This window comes from Elaeis guineensis, chromosome 12 (genome assembly GCF_000442705.2).
Source record: "Elaeis guineensis isolate ETL-2024a chromosome 12, EG11, whole genome shotgun sequence".
Lineage (NCBI taxonomy): Eukaryota > Viridiplantae > Streptophyta > Magnoliopsida > Arecales > Arecaceae > Elaeis > Elaeis guineensis.
In genome coordinates this window covers 9,504,546-9,528,038 of record NC_026004.2, presented here as the reverse complement: position 1 = coordinate 9,528,038, position 23,493 = coordinate 9,504,546, and the positions used below count along the sequence as shown (strand labels likewise).

Genomic DNA, 23,493 nt, shown 5'->3' with positions numbered 1-23,493 from the left:
CAATTGCTGTGTTTCCATAATCATGGAATATGTGTGGAAAACACCATTGCACGTTAGGAGAACCTTAATCAACAAATGAAGTGAGATCAGTTGAGGAATATAAGCAGTTGCTTTTTCCTAGGTGACACCAGATCACCTCATAGTCTAATTTAGCATGGCTGGGGATTTTGCATGAACTTCTCAGTCAAGTACCATTAGAATTTACGATCTTCAGTATCTATTATTAAATTTTAGAGACCTAAATAGCAACTGCAAAGCAGAATGCCGGTTCAGATAAAGCTATTCTTTTGGCTCCCCCTGAGAAACAAGCTACTGACTGAGGGCAATCTCTTCAAACGTGGCTGGAATCATCATCTAAGGTGTCGTCTACGTGGAAAAATATTTGAAACAGCCAATCATCTCTTCCTTCTTCGTGGTTTTACTTCAGCCGTACGGTGAAACTTCTTTCACAAGCCGAATGTTTGAAACAGCCAATCATCTCTTCCTTTTTTTGTGGTTTTACTTCCACTGTATGGCGAAACTTCTTTCACAAGCTGACGATTAGAGGACTGCGCGCCAACCTCTCTATTGGACCTCTGCAGATCCAAGGATGGATTCTCATTACCGTAGCTGTCGCTTGGGCCAGATTGCTGGAAAGGAATGAAAAAATTTCAGCGCCGAAATGAAGAAAGTAGCGGGCGCTTTTAGATTTTCTCCTGTCCATCTGGTCTAAAGAAAATTGGAATTCGGGCGTATATGTTAATTTTGTCTTATTTTGAGCGTTGAATATCTTATCCGGTCTAGCAGCTTCTTGTACTATCATTTGTTTTTCTTTCCTCCTCACGCTCTTGTTGCTTGTTGCGATTTTAATATATTTTCAGTGCATAGCGCACTGTTACCCTCTGAAGAAGCAATTGCAAATCCTTCGATTTCATGAATCAATGTTTCATGTTATGTAAATATGTTTGGTTCTTATATCTTTTCCAAGGAGTTCAACCAAAGGTACGGCATGCAGGCTCAGACGTAGTCATTTTAAGACTGGAATTCTAAAAACACGAAGCAATATGGAAGACCTCTTCTGAGTAGGAATTTTCTCCATGATTTTTAAATAATTGAGGTTACAAAAACTGTGCATAATGTCAGCTTGTTTCCAAAAAGCTTTTGGTTGTTTATCTATTCGCACACAATCAAAGGACGGGCATGAACACAAATTAAGGTTTGTATGCCCATCCTTCCTCATGTATTTGCTTCTAACGCATTCCCATCCACCATCAACAGCATCGTGCCATGGCATCACTTCTCTATGCTTTCCTCGCCTATCCGATGCAATGAACCACCACCGTTAATGGCCTAGCAAAAGATCTAATACATGAAATCTAGTATTGGTTCTGACACCATCTATGAGGTAATCTGATTACTTAAATCTCCGTCTGCTGCAACGCTGGCAGGCTCTTTCAAATCTGACCCATCTTCAATCACAAAACAATCATAAGTTGTATTTGCAGGAATATTAAGGAATTCAAGTTGGCCTCCAAGATTAAGGAAAAAGAAACATCAGAGACAGAGGGTGGGAGAAAGACTGCTGATTTATTGCATACAAATTTCTAGAAGTTACACACCAGCAAACGATAATGTCATCAAAACAACAGGAAAAGGAAATTACAAATGTTTCAGAACTCCAGAAAATTAAAATTACAGAGGGCAAAATAAAATCCAACAGAAAGGTTTAAATCAAACAACGAAACCATGAAAGGAGGGGAAAAAAGCATCAAGCGAAAGATAGGGAAAATCCTGAGCACCCAAATATCCTCTGTCCTCGAGAAAGAAACAGGTATCTCTGGGTAAAGAGAAGATTACTATAAGATTAGCGATATAACAACCAAATTTAAAGGTGCTAGAGAAATCAAAAATGGAAACCAAAATGTGATGGAAGGAGAAATCACCTCAATGACAAGAGGACGCTTGCATGTGGACCCTTGCTTTATCAGTCCACTGATTCTTCTGATTCCACGACGTTGGCTTCGAAAGTGGGTGGATCCTTTGTATACCGAATATATGATGACCTGCGACTTGAATGCCAATAGTCTTCTTCTTGGATCCAGACCAGGTGGATCAGCTGAATGAAGGGCCAGTTGGGGCCGTCCTTGAGGAAGGTCTTAAGGAGTGGTGAGCTGCATACTAGTTTAAATTTTTGAAGAGAATGCCGTCCGAATAGCTCCAATAACCACTGCGGGAGGCGCTCTGTCTGACCATCAGCATCAGTGGTGGATGTCCATATGGGACGACATAATATCCATATGAGACGACATAATATTACAATTGCAACTTATCAAGATTCTTCACGTGCTCCAACCTTGGACAATTGCTTAGATATTTCAATGAGGGAAGGTTGCTGATTTCTTTTAGGTTGGCGGCTCCATAGATATTCAATTCCTGTAAATTGGTGGCATGCCGTAGGCCTTCTGGGAGAGCTCTCAGCTTGGGGCATGATGAAAGTTCCAACTTCGTTAGACGAGGCAGCAACTTGGGGGCTCCTCTTCTTTCTTCACCAACCCCCTCCACCATACCAAACGACCATTCTTCCCAGTTGGCCATATCGTAAAAAAACAGCACTTCAAGCTTGGGAAATGAAGTCGCTCCTGACGATGCACGGGGGCCAAAAAATTCAGGTCCGATGGTTTTGATAGCTTCTGCTCCACAAATGGAAAGGGATTTCAGGTGGGGCAACAGGCCTAGTGGAGGAAGAGCTCTCAGCGCGGGACAATATTCAAGTTTCAACTCCGTTAGACGAGGCAGCAACTTGGGGGCTCCTGTTGTTTCTTCACCAACCCCCTCCACCATACCAAACGACCATTCTTCCCAGTTGGACATATTACAAAGATACAGCTCTTCAAGGTTGGGAAATGAAGTCGCTGCTGACGATGCACGGGGGCCAAAAAATTCAGGTCCGATGGTTTTGATTGCACCTGCTCCTGAAATTCGAAGGAGTTTCAATTGCGGCAGTAGGCCTAGTGGAGGAAGAGCTCTCAGCTTGGGACATTCCAAAAGTTTCAACTTCTTGAGACAAGGCAGCAACTTGGGGGCTCCTCTTCTTTCTTCACCAACCCCCTCCACCATACCAAACGACCATTCTTCCCAATTCTTCATCGAATAAAAATGCAGCTCTTCAAGCTTGGGAAATGAAGTCGCTGCTGACGATGCACGGGGGCGAAGAAATTCAGGTCCGATGGTTTTGATTGCATATGCGTCAAAAATAATAAGGGATTTCAGCTCGGGCAACAGGCCTAGTGGAGGAAGAGCTCTCAGCTTGGGACACCGCTCAACCTTCAACTTCATGAGACGAGGCAGCAACTTGAGGGCTCCTCTTCTTTCTTCACCAACCCCCTCCACCATACCAAACGACCATTCTTCCCAGTTGGACATCCCAATAAATTGTAGCTCTTCAAGCTTGGGAAATGAAGTCGCTGCTGACGATGCACGGGGGCCAAGAAATTCAGGTCCGATGGTTTTGATTGCACGTGCTTCGCGAATGCAAAGGGATTTCAGTTGGGGCAACAGGCCTAGTGGAGGAAGAGCTCTCAGCGCGGGACAATATTCAAGTTTCAACTTCGTTAGACGAGGCAGCAACTTGGGGGCTCCTGTTGTTTCTTCACCAACCCCCTCCACCATACCAAACGACCATTCTTCCCAGTTGGACATCCTTGTAAATTCCAGCTCTTCGAGCTTGGGAAATGAAGTCGTTGCTGACGATGCATGGAGGCCAAGAAATTCAGGTCCGATGGTTTTAATTGCACGTGCTCCCCTAATATAAAGATATTTCAACTGGGGCAACAGGCCCAGTGGAGGAAGAGCTCTCAGCTTGGGACATCTATAGAGCTGCAATTTCATGAGACGAGGCAGCAACTTGGGGGCTCCTCTTCTTTCTTCACCAACCCCCTCCACTATACCAAACGACCATTCTTCCCAGTTGGACATCTGTTCAAATCGCAGCTCTTCAAGGTTGGGAAATGAAGTCGCTGCTGACGATGCACGGGGGCCAAGAAATTCAGGTCCGATGGTTTTGATAGCCTCTGCTTCAGAAATGGAAAGGGATTTCAGGTGGGGCAACAGGCCCAATGGAGGAAGCTGCGGACATGATTTACAACGAAAGAGCACTATTATCGTCAGGTTAGGAAAGGAGACACCCAAGGAAGGTGACATCATCCAGCTGGGAAATCCAGTACCAAAGAAGACATTGATCTCAAGTCTGCGTAGGTGGGTGGATTGAGGAGAGAGCTCATTGTAAATGGTGTCAATTCTCTGGATCGTTTCTTCCGAATAAATAGATGGTTCTTCCCCATTCAAAAATAGTGTCCTCAGACAGCGGCTGTTTGCGAGTACCAAAGCTCCGCTTGGTTGTGCCCTCTCCAAACAACGAATCTCCAGGAATCTCAGCTGGGACAGAGATTGTAGCTCCTTCAAATCACACCCCTCATCATGCCCGATCACAAATCCTTCAAGATGGTTCAGATCTTTTAATTTGCCTATTCCCTTTGGCACATGAGTTAATGGAGTCCATTGAAGACAAAGGCATCTTAGATTGCACAATTTTGTGATGGCCTTAGGGAGAGTATGCAAGGATCTACAACGTGCCAAGTTCAATATCTGTAGGTTTACGAGGCATCCAATGGACTCTGGCAACTCCTTGATCTCCGTCTCAGAAACATTTAAATATCTCAGGTGTTGGGTGGATGTCTGTCCAGGACACCACCTCCCAAGATCCTTTCAGTACCACGCGATGCAGCAGGAAGAAAGAAGAAACAAAACAAAAGGAAAAACAATCAAAATACGTGGATCAGCCACAAAAAGGCTCGCCTCCACGGGGCATGCAAACTTCACTATGAAAAGAAAATTTTACAAGAGGAGACCTCACCCTCAACCCTTGTACACCCAATTCTCTCTCACATGAAGTTCCCCTCACAAAAGCTCTCTCTCTCTTGGAGACCCCCTGAACCCCTGAAGAGTCTGGCGACCGCTGTCCAGGAGCCTCCTGCTCCTTCTCTCACAGCGCCTCACACCTCTCTCTCTCCTCTCGGTTCGTACGACGGCGAGAAACCGAAAAACCACACATCTCTGTTACCTCACAGCCTTTTTATAGGTTTAAACAGGCTTTAAACCTTGATTAGAGAAGGATTAGGAATCCTAAACAAAGCCAAAAACCCCTCCGGACCGTCTTAGATCGCGCTCCGGTCCACGAAATAGGGCCGTGGACCGCGAGAAACGCGTGGGAAACGCCCACGCGGTCCACAGACCGCTCCGTGGACCACTCGGTCCACGGTGGACCGGGGATGGGCCAGCAGGCCGCTGGGTCGCGCGTCCCGCGCGGGCCTGGGCCTGGGACGCGCGTCCCGCGCAGGCCTGGGTCGCGCGTCCCGCGCGGGCCTGGGTCCCGCGTCCCACGCGGGCCTGGGACGCGCGTCCCGCGCGCCGCCGCCTGCGGCCGCGCTGCTGCCGTCCGCCGCCGGTCCTCCGCCGCCTCGAACTGATGCAGATCTATAAACATCCTTCAAACATCCTTCAAATAAGAAAAAACACGGTGTTTGTTACCTTCCCAGATTGTAACTGATGCAGATCTATAAACATCCTTCAAACCTCAGACGAGAGAATTTTTATGTTCAGCATTATGAACACATATTTTATCATCTTGTGTTTATAGAAAGACAAACAAGCTAGATTAGCAAAAGCTGCATAATGAAAAGGTGATAAAGGCAGCATTGATGGGTGCCACTGTTAAAGCTTCCTTCAACTCATAATGAAATCACTCAATTCATTAAAATTGTTGCACTCTTGTTAACAAACTCATTAACTAAAACCCATAACATGATCATGATGAGAGTTAATGTGAATGCCAACAATATCAAACATAGCACAGATGAAAGCTCAAGCCTAACAAGAACACCCTTCTAAAAGTCCTTTGAAGGTATGACTATGTATATGCATGCTCCCTAACTGGAAACTAATGCATAGAATGTCAAGCCTCAGCCATTCATTGGCCATCACCACCAGTTATCTGTCACCTGGTGGTGGTGATGCCCAATATTCATTTGGGAAAGAATGACATACATTAAGCCTAACTACAGGAGCAACCTGCAAGTTACTGCAACATCGAAAAGAAAGTAACAGAGTGGTAATCTATCACCTAAATAGCTGAGAGGAAGAAACATATGACACAACAAAATCAATACCAGAATCAGTTATCACCCAAGGAAAATGTATCTCCATTAGTTTTAAAAATATTTGTAAAATTTATAAATAAGAATCCTTATCCTCTAATGTAGCAAATTGAGAATTAATACTCACCAATTTCATAGAATATGTCATTCACATTTATCGCAGTTTTAGCAGAGGTTTCCATAAAGAAGAGGCCATTCTCCTCAGCATATGTCCGTGCTTCCTGTAACAGTAATTATGAATGAATCTCTACAAAATCCAATGCCAACAAATAAAAGAACTAATGGAATATTGATATATCATCTCTACAAGGTGCAGACATAATTTACTGTCTGCAAATAGTAAGGAATCAAAAAGATGTATTGCTGCCAGACTCGTAGTCGTTGAAACCCCATACATTAACAAAATATAATAAGAATCAAATTCTGAAGACCAAGATTTCAGTACATCTCATTTATGCAGTATGAAATGAAGCAAATTCCAACATAGTAATCCAACAGTAAGGACAAAGCATAGGCTCCTAACAGTATCTCAGGTTGCATTTGGCGCATTGCCAAGCAGTGGTAATCTGGATTATCTGCAATCTGAATAGATTGTCCGTAATGTTGATTACCGTGTTTGGTACACGCAGATAATATTACAATAAAATTTCTGAAAATCTTAATTAACATATTTGGTATGACAATCAGATTACTGATAATGTAACATCAAATTTTTAAAATACCCTTAAATCAAATTTATTAAAAATCACACCTCAAGCACAAAATTTTCAATTTTTCAGAATAAAAGAACAAAAATATATTATATATTATATTATATATATAATATATAATATATTATATTTTTATTGTTTTTATTTTTATTTTTTTTATTTTTATTTTTTTCCTTCCTTCTTCTTCTCCCGCATGCCACAACCCCCCAACCCCCGGCTGCTCCACCCCCGGCCCCCCAATAGTCGTATCTCCGGCACCGCCCCCGGCCATCCGCGCCAACCCTTGCACTGTGCCTTGGCCCCCCGACAAACCAGCACCCCGCACCCTCCGCAGCCACCTCCATTATTTATTTGCAAAATAGAAGATTCAATGGCTATTATTATTATTATCATTAAAAAAATTCGAAAAAAATTATTATTTTTTAATACTTATTGTTTTTTATCCTTAGCCCGTCAACCAACAGCTCCCCAGCTCTTTGTGACAAGATTTTTTTGGTGACTAACACTACTGAAATTTCTTTTATCAAGCTGTCATTTTGACATGTACGCAGGGCGGTGTTGCAGGATCGTCGGCAGATGCTTTGTCTCCGTCATTTGCGGAAGCTTGGTGGCAAGCTGTCAACAATAATTGAAACCATATTTTAAAGCCCATGACACCTCCTGGATCTGACTGACGTTGTCGACGATAAAAGAGTCTAGCTTCGTGCAAGCTGCTGCTGCTGCTTTTTTTTAAGAAGCTTCGTGCAAGTTTCTGAAAATTGCATCCAGGTCCGATCTTTCTACCACATATTAAAGACAAAATCTATTGATGGATAGAATGTCACACTGAGATTGGTGCGCAATATTGCCGCCTCCATATTCTCATGCCGTTGGCATGAATTTTTTTTGTTTTTTCCTTGACGGTAGGAAATTCAATTATATGAATTGAATAAGGCTGAAAATAATAAACCTAAATCTTTTTATTCGAGTGGGAGTGGTTCTATGCCTCAAAAAAAAAATCTCAGAACTTTCAAATACGAAAGAGTACTCATCAGAGTATTCCTCATAGACATTTTGAGATTGAGGGTGAGGCATTTATGTTGGCTTCGCATGGCGAAGCAGAACCAAAATCGGTTAATGAAGCTTTATCTAGCTCTGCCAAAGAAGAGTGGAAGATTGTAATGGAAGAGGAAATGAAGTCAATGAAAGCAAACCATATTTTGGACTTGGTTCATCTGCCATAAGGATGAAAGGCCATTGAAAACAAATGGGTTCTCAAAATCAAATGAAATACAGATGGAACAATCGAGAGGTACAAGGCACGATTAGTAGCGAAAGGTTATACCCAGCAGGATGGTATAGACTATGAGAAAATTTTTTCTACTGTTGTTAGATTGACCTCAATTCACTTAATACCAACCATGATAGCTCAAATGGATCTAGAGCTACATCAAATAGATATTAAGATGACTTTTTTCAATAGAAAATTGGATGAAAAAATCTATATGGAACAATCTGTAGGTTTCATGGTCAAAGGTCAAAAGAAGGATCAAGCATGACAGAGGTAATTTTGTCAACTTGTCAGCATATGTTGATGACATTTTGTTGGTCGGTAATAACAAGGAGTTTGTGAATACCATCAAGAGATGGTTAGCATCAAATTTTAAGATGAAAGACATGGGAGAAGCTGCATATATTTTGGAAGTCAAAATTTATAGGGATCGTTCTAGAAAACTTTTAGCTCTCTCTCAGGAACCTTATATCAAGAAGATTTTAGAATGATTTCATATGCAGTATTGTAATCCTATTGACACTTCTATAGCAAAAGAAGAAGGCCTTAGTCTCGATATGTGTCTTAAAACTGTAGAAGAAAAGAATAAGATATCCAAGATTTTTTGCTCAAGTGCTATTAAAACTCTATGTACGCCACCATGTGCACTAGGCTAGATATTTGTTTTACCGATGGACTAGTAAGTCACTATCAATCAAATCCTGAAAGAAAATATTGGAAAGTAATTGAAAGAATTATGAGAAATCTCAAAGGCACCTCAGACTATTTCCTATGTTATGAAAGAGATTGCTTGTGTTTGGATAGATATTCAGATGCTGATTGGACAGAAGATTTAGATGAACGCATATCAACATCTAGTTATGTTTTCTTGCTCAATAATGATGTCATATCCTAGAGTAGTAAGAAACAAATCAGTATTGCACTGTCAACTATGGAAGTTGAATTTACGGCTTACTTATCAGCAGTACAAGAAGCTATATGGTTGAGGAGATTTGTGCAAAGTCTAAAAATAGTAAGCGACTTAACCAGATCTATAACAGTGCATAGTAATAGTCAAGCAGCACTAGCTTATGTCAAAGATCCAAAGTATCATGGAAGAACAAAATACATAGACATTAAGAATAATTTTGTGAGAGAGATATTGGCACAAAATGAAGTGAACTTGAAATATACTTCTATGTGACAAATGTTAGCCGACTCCTTTACTAAGCCCATTCCAAGAGATGTATTTGTTACTCATGTAAATTTCATAGGGCTACGTAAAATATAAATTATTGAGAAATGCTACATTTTGTATGCACTTTAATATTAATGAATGGTGCATTTCTTTCGGTTGTAATATTGTTGAAATATACTAGCACATGTATATGTTATAAAAAAAATAAAAGTATGTTGTCAAGCAGAAGGTTAGCTCACGCACAAGTGACCGCCTTTGACGTGAGAGTTACTACAGAGATGAGACATATGTGCACATAAGATACCAAGATGATTAAGAGCTAATTGCATATTTTTTATGTGTCACCTTAAGCAAAGTGATCAAGATGAGGTCCAATTTCATATAAAGACCGAATTCTTTAATACCAGCAAAATATTAGCCTGAAAGAGTACCAGATTTGAGTTTGAGCATAATGGTGTTAAGAAAAGTAAGCAAATGCTCAACTCAAACTAGATATGAGAGAATACCCATACTGAAAATCTGCATGGTAGTAATATATAAAATAAATAATGACATATGCTCTTTTCTGTTGTGAAAAGAAAGACTACCATGGTATGTATTTCATACGATGTGTAAAGATGACCAAAAAGAAAAGTGAGATATATATATATTAATAATAATAATAAATCCCTGCAATCTCACTATGTGATTTTCCTGAGACAAATAAATTTTAGCCTCACTATTGCTCTTATAGACTTTCGACTACGTCTTAAAGTGACAGATCAATGTTTGCTACCTTAATATATTTTTTCAATGATAATGAATATAATTAGCCTTATGAGACATGTTAGAAAAGCAATTGATCTGAAATTGAGAGGCATGAGTAGGAAAGGAAGGCCATTGGTTATACCAACAGTGTATGTGTATATATATACATCGGTCGACCAGTTATATATATATGTTAGCTAAATTTATCTTCTTATATATAATTGTGAATATGTATATTGTGCAAAGAAAATTAAATATGACTCTTGAGGGATTGAGTATGTATTAATTATTGATGTATACATCAATATGTCTAGGGCGAGTAACACTCAAAAAAATATCTCTGTATTGATTGTTAATAATGGCAGCTATGATATCCCTAACAGGTTCACAGCAATATGCCAAAAGTATTCATGGGTCACACGGCCTAATTGCATATATGAATGATATGCTGTTAAGCCCATTATTATGCAAGTGGGAGATGTAAGATATATATGCCCAATTATGAATTTAAATAATTGATAAGATAAAAAAAGTGGATAGTTCCACATAAAACATGGTGGATGGTTACCGAACCGCCCACTATAACTCTCATATAAAACGAAAGAAGTTTTATGTGAAAAGAACATACGGGGAGTTTTATTTGAAGAAAGACTCTCTCTCTCTCTCTCTGACTCAAGATCCTGAAAAAACAACGTAGGTAAGAGGTAATTCATATTGTGGTAATTGTTTTCTTTCCATTTTGTGATCGAAAACGTAATCAGAATACTTAGAAAAATAATATTTAATCCATCAAGGTGATTTTCTTGTATCTAGCACTTTAGACATTTCAAGAGGTAAAGTTATGTCTTACAAATGCCAAGAGGATCAAGATAAATAATTCAGAGGAAATCAAAAATTTAGTATGCTGATTACAGAACTCAAACACCATGTCAACATTTTTGATCCGGATCTCATCATCTCTGGATCTAATTATCTAACAGTATTCCATGTCACAATCTTTAATTTGCAACAAATCTACATATAAAAAATTGTCCTACTACAACTTTTGCGAATAAGGAAAAAAGGATGTGGTGGCACAAATTAGGCCCTCACAGGTAGAACAGTCATGCTAGCATAGCTAATCATCACTAACGAAGCAGGTCTAATTTTGTCATTTCCATTTACTTATACGCTGCTTCTTGGAATAAACAACTAATTAATCAAGTCACTATTAAAACTACATTGACAAAAGATTTCAAGGTTCGATAAATGTCCATACCATAGTCCGATGAAGAATCATCGGAAAAAAGAAAAAGAATTCTACGGGACAAAAGAAACTTTTTTTTTTTTTTTGATGAAAGTTGGAGGCTGAGGCCACCAAAACAGATTTATTGAAATTGCAATATAGCAGAAGTTGGCAGAGTTTACAGACTCAGAATGTTACAGCTCACCACGTGTGTGGAACAAGACAACAGGGAGACGAAGGGATGAGAGAAGGGAGTAATACAACAAAACAAAGAGGGGAGCAAGATAGTGGGATTAGGAATTTGGCAGGGAGGAGGTAACTCGCTTGATCTTTGATTAGATTGCACCAAAGTTCTTCAGTTGGTTGGAGTTGCAAAGGATCGACCAATCTTTGAAGAGGGACAAAGCATCAGATGCAACTACCCACATCGAAGAGGCTTTGTTCAGAAAGAGTTTAGCATTATGCTCCCTCCAGCATCTCCAGCTAATGGTAGAGAAGAGCATCAAAATAACCGGTAGGGTGGACTTCGAAAACTTCTACTATGTTCAGTCCATGCATAAGTACCTAAAGGTAGACTAAGGGGAGAGTGTCCAAGGCCACGCACATGGAGCTCCTGGTCTTGAAGAATAGGGGGCAGTAGGAAAAGAGGTGATCTATTGTTTCCAGTGATGTGCCACAGATAGCACAGCCACCCAAGAACTTGCCCAGCTTTTTTCCAATAGCATCCCTTGTATTCAATTTATACTTCCAGCATAGCCATAGAAAACAACGTATTTTTAGGGGAATGGGAAGATTGCACAAGATGGATGCGAATCTATAGATTCTGCCAAAGGAGTTGAGGAATTGATAGAATGAGGCAGTGGAGAACTCGCCATTGCAAGAAGCCATCCAAACAATTCGATCTTCATCACTGCCAAGAGTGACAGAGTTCATGTAATAACCCAGATTTAAAAAAAAAAAAAAAAAACAAGGGAGGCAGCGAAGAAGAGTCCCGTTGGGAGTCTTCTTCCGCTCAAATACATCAGAAGAGAAACTGAATCCGAGCGGAATTCGACCTCCCCTCCACCCTATAAAAACCCCCTTCCCCTCCCTTTAGGTCTTTATCATGGGATTTTGAGAGATTATTAAGAGTTTAGAGGGATTTTTCCAAGATTTTTCTGCGAGTTCTTTGAACAGGAAGAAAGAATTGCCGGAGTTCTTCTCGGATGCCGGAGCTCGAGGTAAGCACCTCCCCTTCTTCCTCTCCCTCTTCCCTTTCTCTCCTGGCCCAAAACCTCACCGCCGGCCATCAATTTTGCTGGAAATAAATTCCAAAAAAGATCCCCTGTTTTTCGGAGGAAAAAAAAATAAAAGAGAGCCGCCGGCCGAACCCCATCGCCGACCGGCTTCGCACGGTCGGCCGTCGTTGCCGGATCTCCGGCCAAACCGCCGGAGCCTGAGCCACCAAGGGGGGACCTCACGGTCTTCCCCTGTTTCAGCCAAGGGAGGCCGCGGGAAGAAAAGAAGGAAGAAGAAGAAAAGAAGAAGAAGAAGAAGAAAAGAAAAGAAAAGAAAAAGAAAAAAGAAAAAGAAAAAAAAAAGGAAAAAGAGAAAGAGAAAAAAAAAATAAAATAAAATAAAAAGAAGAAGAAAAGAGAAAAATTTTCTCTCTCTCCTCTCTCTACCTTCTCTCTATATTTTCTCTCTCTAGATTCTCTCTCTATTTTCTCTCTCTAGATCTTTCTCTCTTTTTATGGATTTTATCTCTCTAGTATCTTTCTCTCTCTCTGATTTCATCACGGACCCTAGGATAAAATTGAGATGAAAATAAGATGATCCGAGATTGCTCCAAAATTCGTGCGGTAGATCTGATCCCAGTCCGATTCTATTTGAAATTTGTAACACTTGATTTATGTTAAGTAACCCTGATAGGACCTCTGATGATCTTGACCATGAGTGCCTCATCGGAAGAATACGAAAATTTCTCTCTCCACTTTTTCTCTCTATTTTCTCTCTCTAAAATTTTCTCTCTCTTCATGGATTTTCTCTCTCTAAAAGTCTTATAGATCAGTGGAGGATCTAGATACTTAGATAAATCCTAATTTTGATTAATCCTAAGAGAGATCCTCGATTTGTGTTATTAGGATCGATTATCGGTAATTTTCTCCATATATGATCTTTATATTTGATCAGGGTTATGAAGAGATGATTGTCTGCAAATGATATCGAGTAGAATATTTTGTTAAAGAATTCATAAATCAAAGAAGAAGTTTGATTTCTGTGCTTGGATCAGTCACCGGTAAAGGTAAGAATCTCTGTACATGATCACATTATATATGTTATTTTACCATTGGTTTTATTTCATTGATTTTGCATCGTTGGATTTGAGATCGATGAATTTGTTATATCTGAGACACTGTTATCTATTTATGTGATTTTGAGCATGAGTATGTTATATCAATACATATGTATCAGCGATTGATGGCATGATTATATGGGTATGACATATTTATTACATTGCAAAATTTGAATTGATTAATGAAGTCAAATATTTTAATTTCATGAAAATGAAAAGAAAGAGAAATATGGTTTGGACTGGCCTTGTCATGTGGAATAGCTTGTCAGGAGCCTATACCTGGGACAGCCCCCACAGGCTTATGTGTGGAAGAATATGATCCGAGAAAGATCATGAAGAATCTGATCCGAGAAAAATCATGAATGATTTGATCCGAGAAAGATCATGACCACTTTGATCCGAGAAAGATTATGAATATTTCGATCCGAGGAAGATCACAGAAATCGATCCGAATAAAAGATCGTCGCATGATCCTGGTAGTCCAAAGCCAAAGCCAAAGCCAAAGCCAAAGCCAAAACCAAAAAGAAAAGGATTAAAGATGATGTGATAATAGAAGAAAGTGGAAAGATAAGACGTGAAACAATTTTATTCAAAAATTGTTTCACTTATTTAAGATATGATGATGCATCTCTTTTGAATAAAACAGATAATTTATAAATGTTTGCAGTATTCTGGACAGTGAACATCGACTTTTATGTGTTATTGCTTATCTTTATTTTCATATTATATTATTATATTGATGTGATATGGAAATTCTTACTGGGCTGTAAAGCTCACACCCCTTTATCTTTCTTTTCTTCTCAGAGATACAGGACGTTCATGATTGACTATGGCTTAGATTTATGGGTGAGCAGATGGATAGATAGAGTGTCGTAGTACCTGAACAGAGGATTGAAGAAATTTAAATTGTAATTATGCAAGATTTTATGAATTATTATTGAAATTAAATATTATAGTTGATAAGGTTGTAATGATTTAATTTGGCCTTGCATATTCTTTAGGGCTTGCTCTAAAGAGTGTGCGGCCATCACGTATCCGATCCGGGTGTTGGGTTCGGGGCATGACAGTTCAAGAGACAGACAATGAGATCAAATTGGGTGCGTACCTTGAAGGAAAGGTTTAGAGGCAGTTTGAGACGCCAAGAACGCAATCTGAGATTGAAATAACTTGCCACTGTGCCATTCTTGTTCTTGCAGAGTTTGAAAAGATCAGAAACTAGAGTTTGGAGAGGGGCATCGACGATCCAATTATCCTTCTAGAAGAGGGTTTGAAAACCATTGCCACAAAGGAATTGAGTGTGATTCCAGAAAGCAGGTAGTCTTCGGATTACATATCGCCATAAGGAGAAGCACCTCCTAGGAGGTTTTTAAGTATTGCCGAGCCTAACTTTCTTATGGTACACCCACTGAACCTACTTCTTCCATAGAGCAGAGTCGTTAGAGAGTAGTCTCCACTCCCATTTAGCAAGGGGAGAGGTATTGAATTGGTGAATACCCTTGCTGCCGAGACTACCCTCCTTCAAGCGGACGGTGCTCCAATTGACTTTGCAGGATAAACCGCTGGTAGAGGATGATCTAGTCTAGAGAAACGACTGCCTATAGGAGTTGATCTTCTTGGCAACCCAGCAAGACAGTCTAAACAAGGACATGAAGTATAGCGGTAATGAGGTGAGGACAAAGTTAACCAAGGTGAGTCTACCTGCAAAGGAGAGAAGCTTGGATTTTCAGGTGGCAAGTCGGGATTCAACCCATGAGAGGAGAGCATTCCAATCAGATCTAGATAACCTCCGACCTCCCAATGGAAGCCCAAGATAGTTAAATGGAAGGGTGGAAGTGGAGCAGTTGATCCAGGTGGCACACTCATCCAAGGAATCTGATCCAATTAGTGAGATAGAGCTCTTCCAATAATTAATAGATAAGCCAGAGACATGTTCAAAATAATACAGGATGAGTTTTAGAGTAGTCAAATTTTTCTTGCTTGGGCCGGCAAAGATCAGGGTACCGTTGGCGTACTGAAGGATTTTTATGCCACCGAAAAGCCAAGGATTGCCAAGCCCTTCAAAGACCCCTTCTAAGGAGATCTTGTTAAGCATGCGACACAGGGGGTCAATAGCAAGGATAAATAAAAAAGGGATAAAGGATCGCCCTGCTTAAGGCCACAATGACAGAAGATCCAATCTCCTTGTTGGCCATTAACACACGGTGCCACCTTGGAAAAGCGAAGGACATTACGAATCCATCCAACCGATTTCTCAGGGAAGCCACGCGATGACAAAACTTTCAAAATGTAAGCAGGGATAGGCCGATCAAATGCTTTTGAGAAATCGAGTTTGCAAATGAGTCCAGTTCCAGAGGACCGTGTGGTGTGATGAATGATTTCACTAGCACAAAAAAAATTGTCGAGAATAGAACGCCTCTTGATATAGACAGTTTGAGCATGGTCAATTAGGTCATTCATAAAAGGCTGCAACCTGTGGGCAAGTACCTTGGTGAAGATTCTAATGCAACTATGGACAAGGCTTATTGGCCTAAAATTAGAGGGTGCACTGGCCGCATCCTTCTTCGGGATGAGAGCAAGGGTAGCATAATTGATTCTAGCAAGATCAATATTGGAGGTGAACATCTGATTGAAGAAAGGCATTAGATCCTTGTTTACAAGATCCCAATAGTGCTGGAAGAAGACTAGAGTGAAGCCATCAGGTCCAGGGTTCTTATCCCCAGCAGAGCTGAAGATGGCATGTTTAACCTCATCAAGAGAGAAAAGATTACATAGAGAGCTGAGGTCAAGATCTGCATGATGGTAGATGTTGATCGAGTCAAGGTCAATCATTGAAGTGGAAGGGGCATCGAAGATGCTGTTGAAGTGCTCTTTGAAAGCAAGGTGAATGCTAGAGTGATCATAGACCTCAGAGTTCTGCCACATGATGCTGGAGATCCAATTGAGCTTCCAACGATAATTGGCAGATTTATAAAAGAATGCAGTATTACCATCTCCCTCCTCGAGCCACTTGACCTTGGCCCGCTGAGACCTGTAGATTTCCTCATTTTTTAAGATATTAGAGAGATCACGTTTTAGGGAATCTCTAAGTTCTCTATCAGAGTTGCTGAGGGGACACCTTTCTTCCATCTTATCTAGATTTTGGGTTTGATTCAGCAATTTTTTTTCTAAATCATAGATGATGCAAGTTTACAAGAAATCATGTTGTTTGCGTACTCCACAGAGGAACAAAATCTTTTTATCTGATCCTGTTATATGGTGCCTCCCAATGCTTTGACAAAAAGGCTGATAAATTCAGGATGCCCTTCATATGTTGCTCCTGTTATAAGTTTACCATCAGCGTTGCTTGTCGTGATCATCTCTGGCTCCACCGGTCACTGTTGGAACAATTTTTAAAAATCAGATGTGATTTGAGAAAACTAATGAGAGTTTTGATTGTAAAAATTGTAAATAACTTATACAACATCAAGCCATAAAATTAATCAAATCCATAAACATGTTGGACACTGTCCTAATTCGTATTTCCGTCTCTCGTACAGAAATATGAGAGAAAACCATCTCAAGATACAATCGAAATCCTCTGCCTATGTGCATGAACGTAGAGGAGGTTGATGAACACTCTTTCAGTGCCCAGAAAAATAGCCAGAAAAAAAATAATTAAAGAGAAAATATTAGAAGAAAGAGAGGGAGAGATTTGGATAGGATATCTAAAATCAGGTTTCAAGATGGTCTTTTTACAGCTATCTAATATAATCGTTTATGATCGTTATGATCGTTGAGATTTTTATTGATCCATTAAGATCTTTAATAAAGAGTCTGGTTAAAACTTTTAATGCAAAGTCCAACGATCAAAAAATAAAAATAAGATTAAATACAATGACTTAAGAGCTCAACGATAAAAATTTAAAATTATTAAAAAAATTAAAATATTTAAAAAATAAAATTAAAAAAATAAGATTAAAAAAAATTGAGTTCTTTTTTGGATTCTCTCCAGCAGTCACCGCCAGCAGCAATGAGAGTAGGAGTGGCAATCGGGTCAGGTCGGATCGGATACGGATCGGATCGGATACGAGTCGGATCAGAAAACATCATACCTGATTCCGATCTGTTTATTAAACAAGTCAGATTTTCAAACCTGAACCTGACCCATTTAATAAACAGATCACCCGACCCGACTCATTTAACTTGTTTATTAAACAGTTAACCTGTTTATCTGACCCGATTCGACCCGTTTATTATTTAACCTATGTAATAAATAGCTAACCTGTTTACCTGACCCGACCCAACCCGTTTAACCTGTTTAGATATAGAGATAATCAAAATTAACATAGATACAGATAAAAAATTATATGCACACACAGATAAACAAACACCACAAAATTCAGATAATTAATAGAAATAGGGAAGCTAATTAATCTTCCATACCTGGACTATTACATACATCAATTAACTGGTATTTACAAACATTAAATGAACAAAAATTTGGGCAACTTGATTTCTGCAAAACTGTTTATCCTGAGACTTCATCAACAAGAGTGAGAATAATTACAATAAGAATAATTACGATAAGAATGAGACTTACATCAACTGTTTGTCCATTTTTGAGAGGAAAAAACTGATAACAATGAGCAATCAACTTACTGCCAATGAAAATTAATTTACCAATATCAAGCATTCAAATGCTTGCTGATTGAAGAATTTCAGCATCAAAGTTCTTATATAATAACATAGAAAAAATATATCAACTCTTTACAAGCGCACCAAATAGAAAGACAAGTGTGAAGGAATTGCCGACAAGTGAAAAGCAAGTGCTGCAAGGTAGCAATGGCCAGTAGCAACCTGAACCACCGGTAGATTCTCAAGAGGACCTAAGAGAGGATGGGGCTCTCATCCGATATCACTAATTTAAACCATAAATCAGAGCAAAAAATAGTTAAACAACAATTTCTGATTTAAACCAGCCAAGCAAAGATCAGATCACGCAAACCTACCAGGAACCCTAACGTAAATCCAAGAAAAAAATCTAATCATGTAAACAATGATCATCAGAGAGCCAAGAACCCATAGATCAGAGCAAAAATAGTTAGACAAAAATTTCTGATTTAAAACAGCCGAGTAAAGATCAGATCACACAAACAGTTTGCATAAATGAGACAATACATAAATGATTTAAACGATTTAAATGAGACAATCACACAAACGATTTAAACCAGCCGACTTGTGACAAACCTCCCAAGAACCCTAATGTAAATCCAAGAAAAAAATCAATAAATCGATTGCATAAATGAGACAATACATAAATGACTATGAAATCCCAGAATAATAAATCAGAATCATCAGATCACTATGAAACCCCAGAAACCCTAATGTAAATCTAAAAAAAAATCCTCGGATCTAGATCGAACACCAACCACAGAGATCGAAGGAGAATACCAACTCCAAAGATCGGAGCAAAAATCCTCGTGAATCCTCCGAGTTTGCCATCATCGTGATGTCGAGTGTGCCGACAGCTAAAGAGAAGATGGAGGCCAGATCCTGGCCAGTGCTCCCATAATGAGGGGAGACCGGGGAGGACTGGAGGAGCACCATCTAAGGGAGGAGGTTGAGGAGGAGGAGGAGAATACTTGAACTTTCTCTGAGTCTGAGTTTCCTTTAGCACGACTGTGAACGGAGAGGAGCCGGTAGTAGACGGCCATCTATTGTTGACGGTGGGGAAGATGGTAGGGGATCGTTGGCCAAGAGGACTGAGGAGGGATGGAATAGAAATCCTTGAGGGGATGGAATGGAAACCCTAGAGGAGGGAAGGGGAAATGGGGAATAGATGCGAGCGGCGAGCCTGAGATGGGAAGAGTGAAGACGTTTCGTCCGATCGAATGAAAGAAAATAAGAGTTAAGCTGGTTAACGGGTTAAGGAGTCAGGACCCAGGATCAGGAGACTTTAAGGTTATAAATAATGGATTATAATTCGATCCGATCCGATCCAATTCAATTCATTTATTAAACAGATTAAATGGGTCAGTAATCTAAAATTTGAACCCGATCCGATTATTAAATGGGTTAAACAGATCGATCCGTTTACGATCCGAACCCGTTTAATCCAAATTCGAACATGTTTAATACGGATCAAATATGGATCGAATTGATGAATCGGATCGATTTTTACTATCCCTGAATGAGAACCGGCTTTACAGGGGATGAGCTGTGCACTTCCGGCCTTTCACCAATCCCGCAGGTGCCAAGTTCAGCTATCCGTGGCAAATAGATGCAATTGCTTTTCCAGTGTCAGAAAACTTCAATGAAACACCCAAAACCAATTCATTTAATTTATCGCAAGATACTCTGGCGCCCGGCCTCCTGGTATTTATTACCAACCCATCATATTTGCTCACATAGATCTCATCGAATGTTGCATTAAGCGTGAAGTTATGACCTCTTGATTCCGAATATGTCTGCAAACCAGGAATAATTAATGCAAAGCAAGCAAGGAAGTTCAATATTTCCTATAAATAGCAAGAATCTAAATGTCCTTCTGTGGTTGTTTCTTGTTAGGGTCTTTCCTCTTATTTCTAAGTATAATAAGAAGACAGAAACATGTCCCCAGACACCTGATGGCCGGTACCATGATGAACGGCGGTGCGGCAAATCTCGCCGGCTTTCTTTCCGGGGCAAACGGCATCCATGGCGATTCCATACGCTTGCAGCGCTTGGAACGGCACCATCACCTGTGAACCCTCACATAAATCAATTCATGGAATAAACATCCATAGTTTGATGCGCAGAGAAGGGAATCCGATCAAAGAAACCACGGAAATAACACTGGAATAACCGATGAATAACTCTTGTCCTAACCGGCGGTCAGGAATACCTCGTAGTCTTCTACGTACGTAGTCTCCGCAGAATAAAAAAAAAAACTCTTCTGAGCTGCCATTTTCTTTCTCTGCTTCGTTAACCACAAGAACAAGAGGTGCCACTCGGAGAAGCGCAAGAATAAGCAGTCCACCCTATTTATACTGGGAGAGGAGGCCCTGATCTCCTCCAAGAAACGAAGGCGACCGAGAGATTTATTTTCTGTGGGTCTCTGTGGAGAGTTGGTAGGTTTCGGGCTTCCAGTGCACGCTTTTGGGCAGCTGATCCTTCCGATGCGTTGCTTCGAGTGTATCGCGTGGTGACACCGAGTGGAAGCGCGTGGAGAGCATGCATAAGAGTACTACGTGGCATGCGGCTGATATATGAGACAAGCAGGTTTAGATCCTCCGCAGCGTGCGTCTTGGGCTTTTTAAAATATTACTGTTTTAATATCTCATTTCAAAATTACTGTCACTTGAAAAGTATTTCAGAAACTACTGTCCCTCCTGATGCCATATGCCACATGTGATCTCACGACTTCAACCCATGATTTTGACTCGATGATCTGACATTTTAGAATTATGAGTTAAACCTATGATTCCATCTAATATTTGAATTTTTTTAGAACTCGAATGTCCCATTTTCATGATCTATCCAAAAACACTCTCTAATTCTAAAGTATCACAATCCCAGACCATCATCCCCATCCTAAAATCGATTTAATGACTTAAAAAAAATGTAAAGATATATCGAAAGAAAAAATAACTTGAATAGAAAAAGAAAAATAAGTTTTACATAGGTATTCAAAAGATTTATTTTTAAATAACGAGTGTAGCGAAAATTTTAAATTTAATTTTTTTGAAAAAAAATTATAGAAGAAGAATAGTAGATTTAAATAGTTTTAATAATTTTTAAATTAATTTTTTGTTTGAAAAGATGGATTGACTATCTATAATTATATTGAATAAGCCAACTTATCCTAACCTAGTTAAATATTTTTATAGTAATTTTAGTTTTAATAGTTCAACTTATTCTATTACATCGTATGTGAAAAGAAAAATGATCAAGTTTGATCGTAGTATGTTTAATCAAATATTGGATATTTGATAGATGATGATAATTATTTCAATAGTATTTATTAGAGTCATCGAGATTTAGATTATCTTATCTATATTAGAACTATTTTTGAAAATGATAGTTTACTTCGAACTATTAAACCTAATGTATATCTATTATTACTTAAAAATAGACTAATTCATCACATTTTTTACATTTAATTTTCTATGTGAAGGAGGTCACAGAGATAATATATCACATCTAAATATTTATCTTTTTTTTGGATAAAAGATATTTGTCTCTTCAAAATGATGCTGTCAGGTGATATAATTAATTTGCCATATATAATAATGCGTTATATGAATGATGTTTCTAAAGTCGAAAATCATGTTTATTCTATGAAGCTGTTACGATCATTATCATCGAGGCTTTTAATGTCTTTATCACTAATGAAGATGAAGTTATTAAGCTCAGACCTACTGACACCTATAATCATTTATCTCTGAGGCATATAGGGTATACATTTATTGATGGAATGTGAACGTGTATGTCTCATGTACATAAAAATAAAAATAATAGTGAAGGAGAAGATCAGTCTACCCACAGAGATCAGTCTAGACATCCTACTTTGCATACACAGCCTACATAGTCTGGTCAGCAATCTTTTGATCTATATGCATTGTCTGCTCAGATAGATGCATTGGAGATGTCTGTCAAGAGGAGATTTGCATATATCGATGTATGACTGGATGAGGGATTTGCATGATTTGATCAATTCATATCATATTTTTATTTTCTCCACCTCCGCAAGACCCTGCAGCAGATGTTAGGCTAGCTTTAGCTTCTGGTTGCACTATATGAGGCTCCACCCAATGATGCATCATCTTTTTAATTTATTTTTAGAGTAATATAATTTGGTTTGTTGTAGATATATATATTTTTTCTTTTTTTATGCATATCTGCTTGTCAAATGAAATCATATATTTTGATCAATTTTATCTTGAACTCCCGATTTCTTATATACTATAATGTTGTAATTAACACCATTATTCTCATGTACATTATTCATGCAATCAGTGCTCTTGCATGTGCATAATCCAGCTCAAACTAAAAGTTTAGGTTTAGGATTTGATGTATCAAATTTTAAGATTGTGGATTTTAGATTTTAGGATTTTAGAGTTCAGAATTTAAAATTTATGATTTAAGATTTTATGTATCAGATTTTAGGATTTAAAATTTATGATTTACAATTTTAGCAAAAATAGAATTATTTCTGGCATCAATAATAATAATAATAATAATAATAATAAAAAGTAAAAAAAAATCCAACCGATCGCTCCCGAAATGTGGTAGATTGGAAAAGGCGGCTGATCGCCCAGTAAAATTAGAAATAAATTTTGATCCGCTGTATTTTGGGAAATAAATAATAAAAAAAATATTTAAGAAAAAAATCTGTACATGTTGCGCTGCAATGAATTATTAAAATAACCTGAAAGGATGGACTAAAATAATGAAAATATCATTTGGCAGATTCGGTGCTCCTTTGAATTTTTAAGCACAGGCGGTTGTAGTCACCTGACTTCAAGCTCGCACCTCGCCATATCTTTTCCACTACGGTGTGAAAAGTAATTATTTATTTATTTTAAAAAATACCGTTCATCTCATGCGGTTTACCTGGCAGTCTCCTAATACAACTATCCTTACAAAAAGTTATATGTTACGCATGATCCACTATCTGCCGTTGCTCTTAAACACTTTTTTCTTTTTTTTTTCTTGAATGGCTTAAACACATCTTGTAGGTCCGTGCATTCAGAAAAGTAGAAGGGCTGGTGGGGTGGTTTGCGGAGCAACACGCGGCCGCGCGCATAATTTTTCTATGCGAAACTGTGAACATTTAAGAGAACCGCGAACGGCGAAATGGGAACCGGGTCTCATTGGT

General features: G+C 39.0%; 1 protein-coding gene across 6 annotated transcripts; it reads right to left on the bottom strand.

Annotated features, from left to right (window-relative positions):
- Positions 1-1,547: 1,547 nt before the first annotated feature.
- Positions 1,548-19,520, bottom strand: LOC105055510 (uncharacterized). 6 transcript variants are annotated; one of them, XM_073246561.1, is made up of 4 exons: positions 19,064-19,520; positions 6,319-6,412; positions 1,923-5,533; positions 1,548-1,816 (listed from the first exon to the last, which is right to left on the bottom strand). In XM_073246561.1, the coding sequence occupies exon 3, from the start codon at positions 4,180-4,182 to the stop codon at positions 2,293-2,295; it is 1,890 nt and encodes a 629-aa protein (XP_073102662.1). In that variant the 5' UTR covers positions 4,183-5,533; positions 6,319-6,412; positions 19,064-19,520; the 3' UTR covers positions 1,548-1,816; positions 1,923-2,292. The 6 variants fall into 6 exon arrangements, with proteins under 6 accessions (XP_073102662.1, XP_073102661.1, XP_073102663.1 ...); XM_073246560.1 differs by adding an exon at positions 10,724-10,775 and having other exon boundaries at positions 1,923-6,412; positions 19,086-19,520; XM_073246562.1 differs by having other exon boundaries at positions 19,086-19,520.
- Between the last annotated feature and the right edge of the window lie 3,973 nt (positions 19,521-23,493).

Excerpts from the sequence above, each read along its gene's own strand:
- LOC105055510 (XM_073246559.1), bottom strand. The coding sequence starts at position 4,182 with ATGATGTCACCTTCCTTGGGTGTCTCCTTTCCTAACCTGACGATAATA.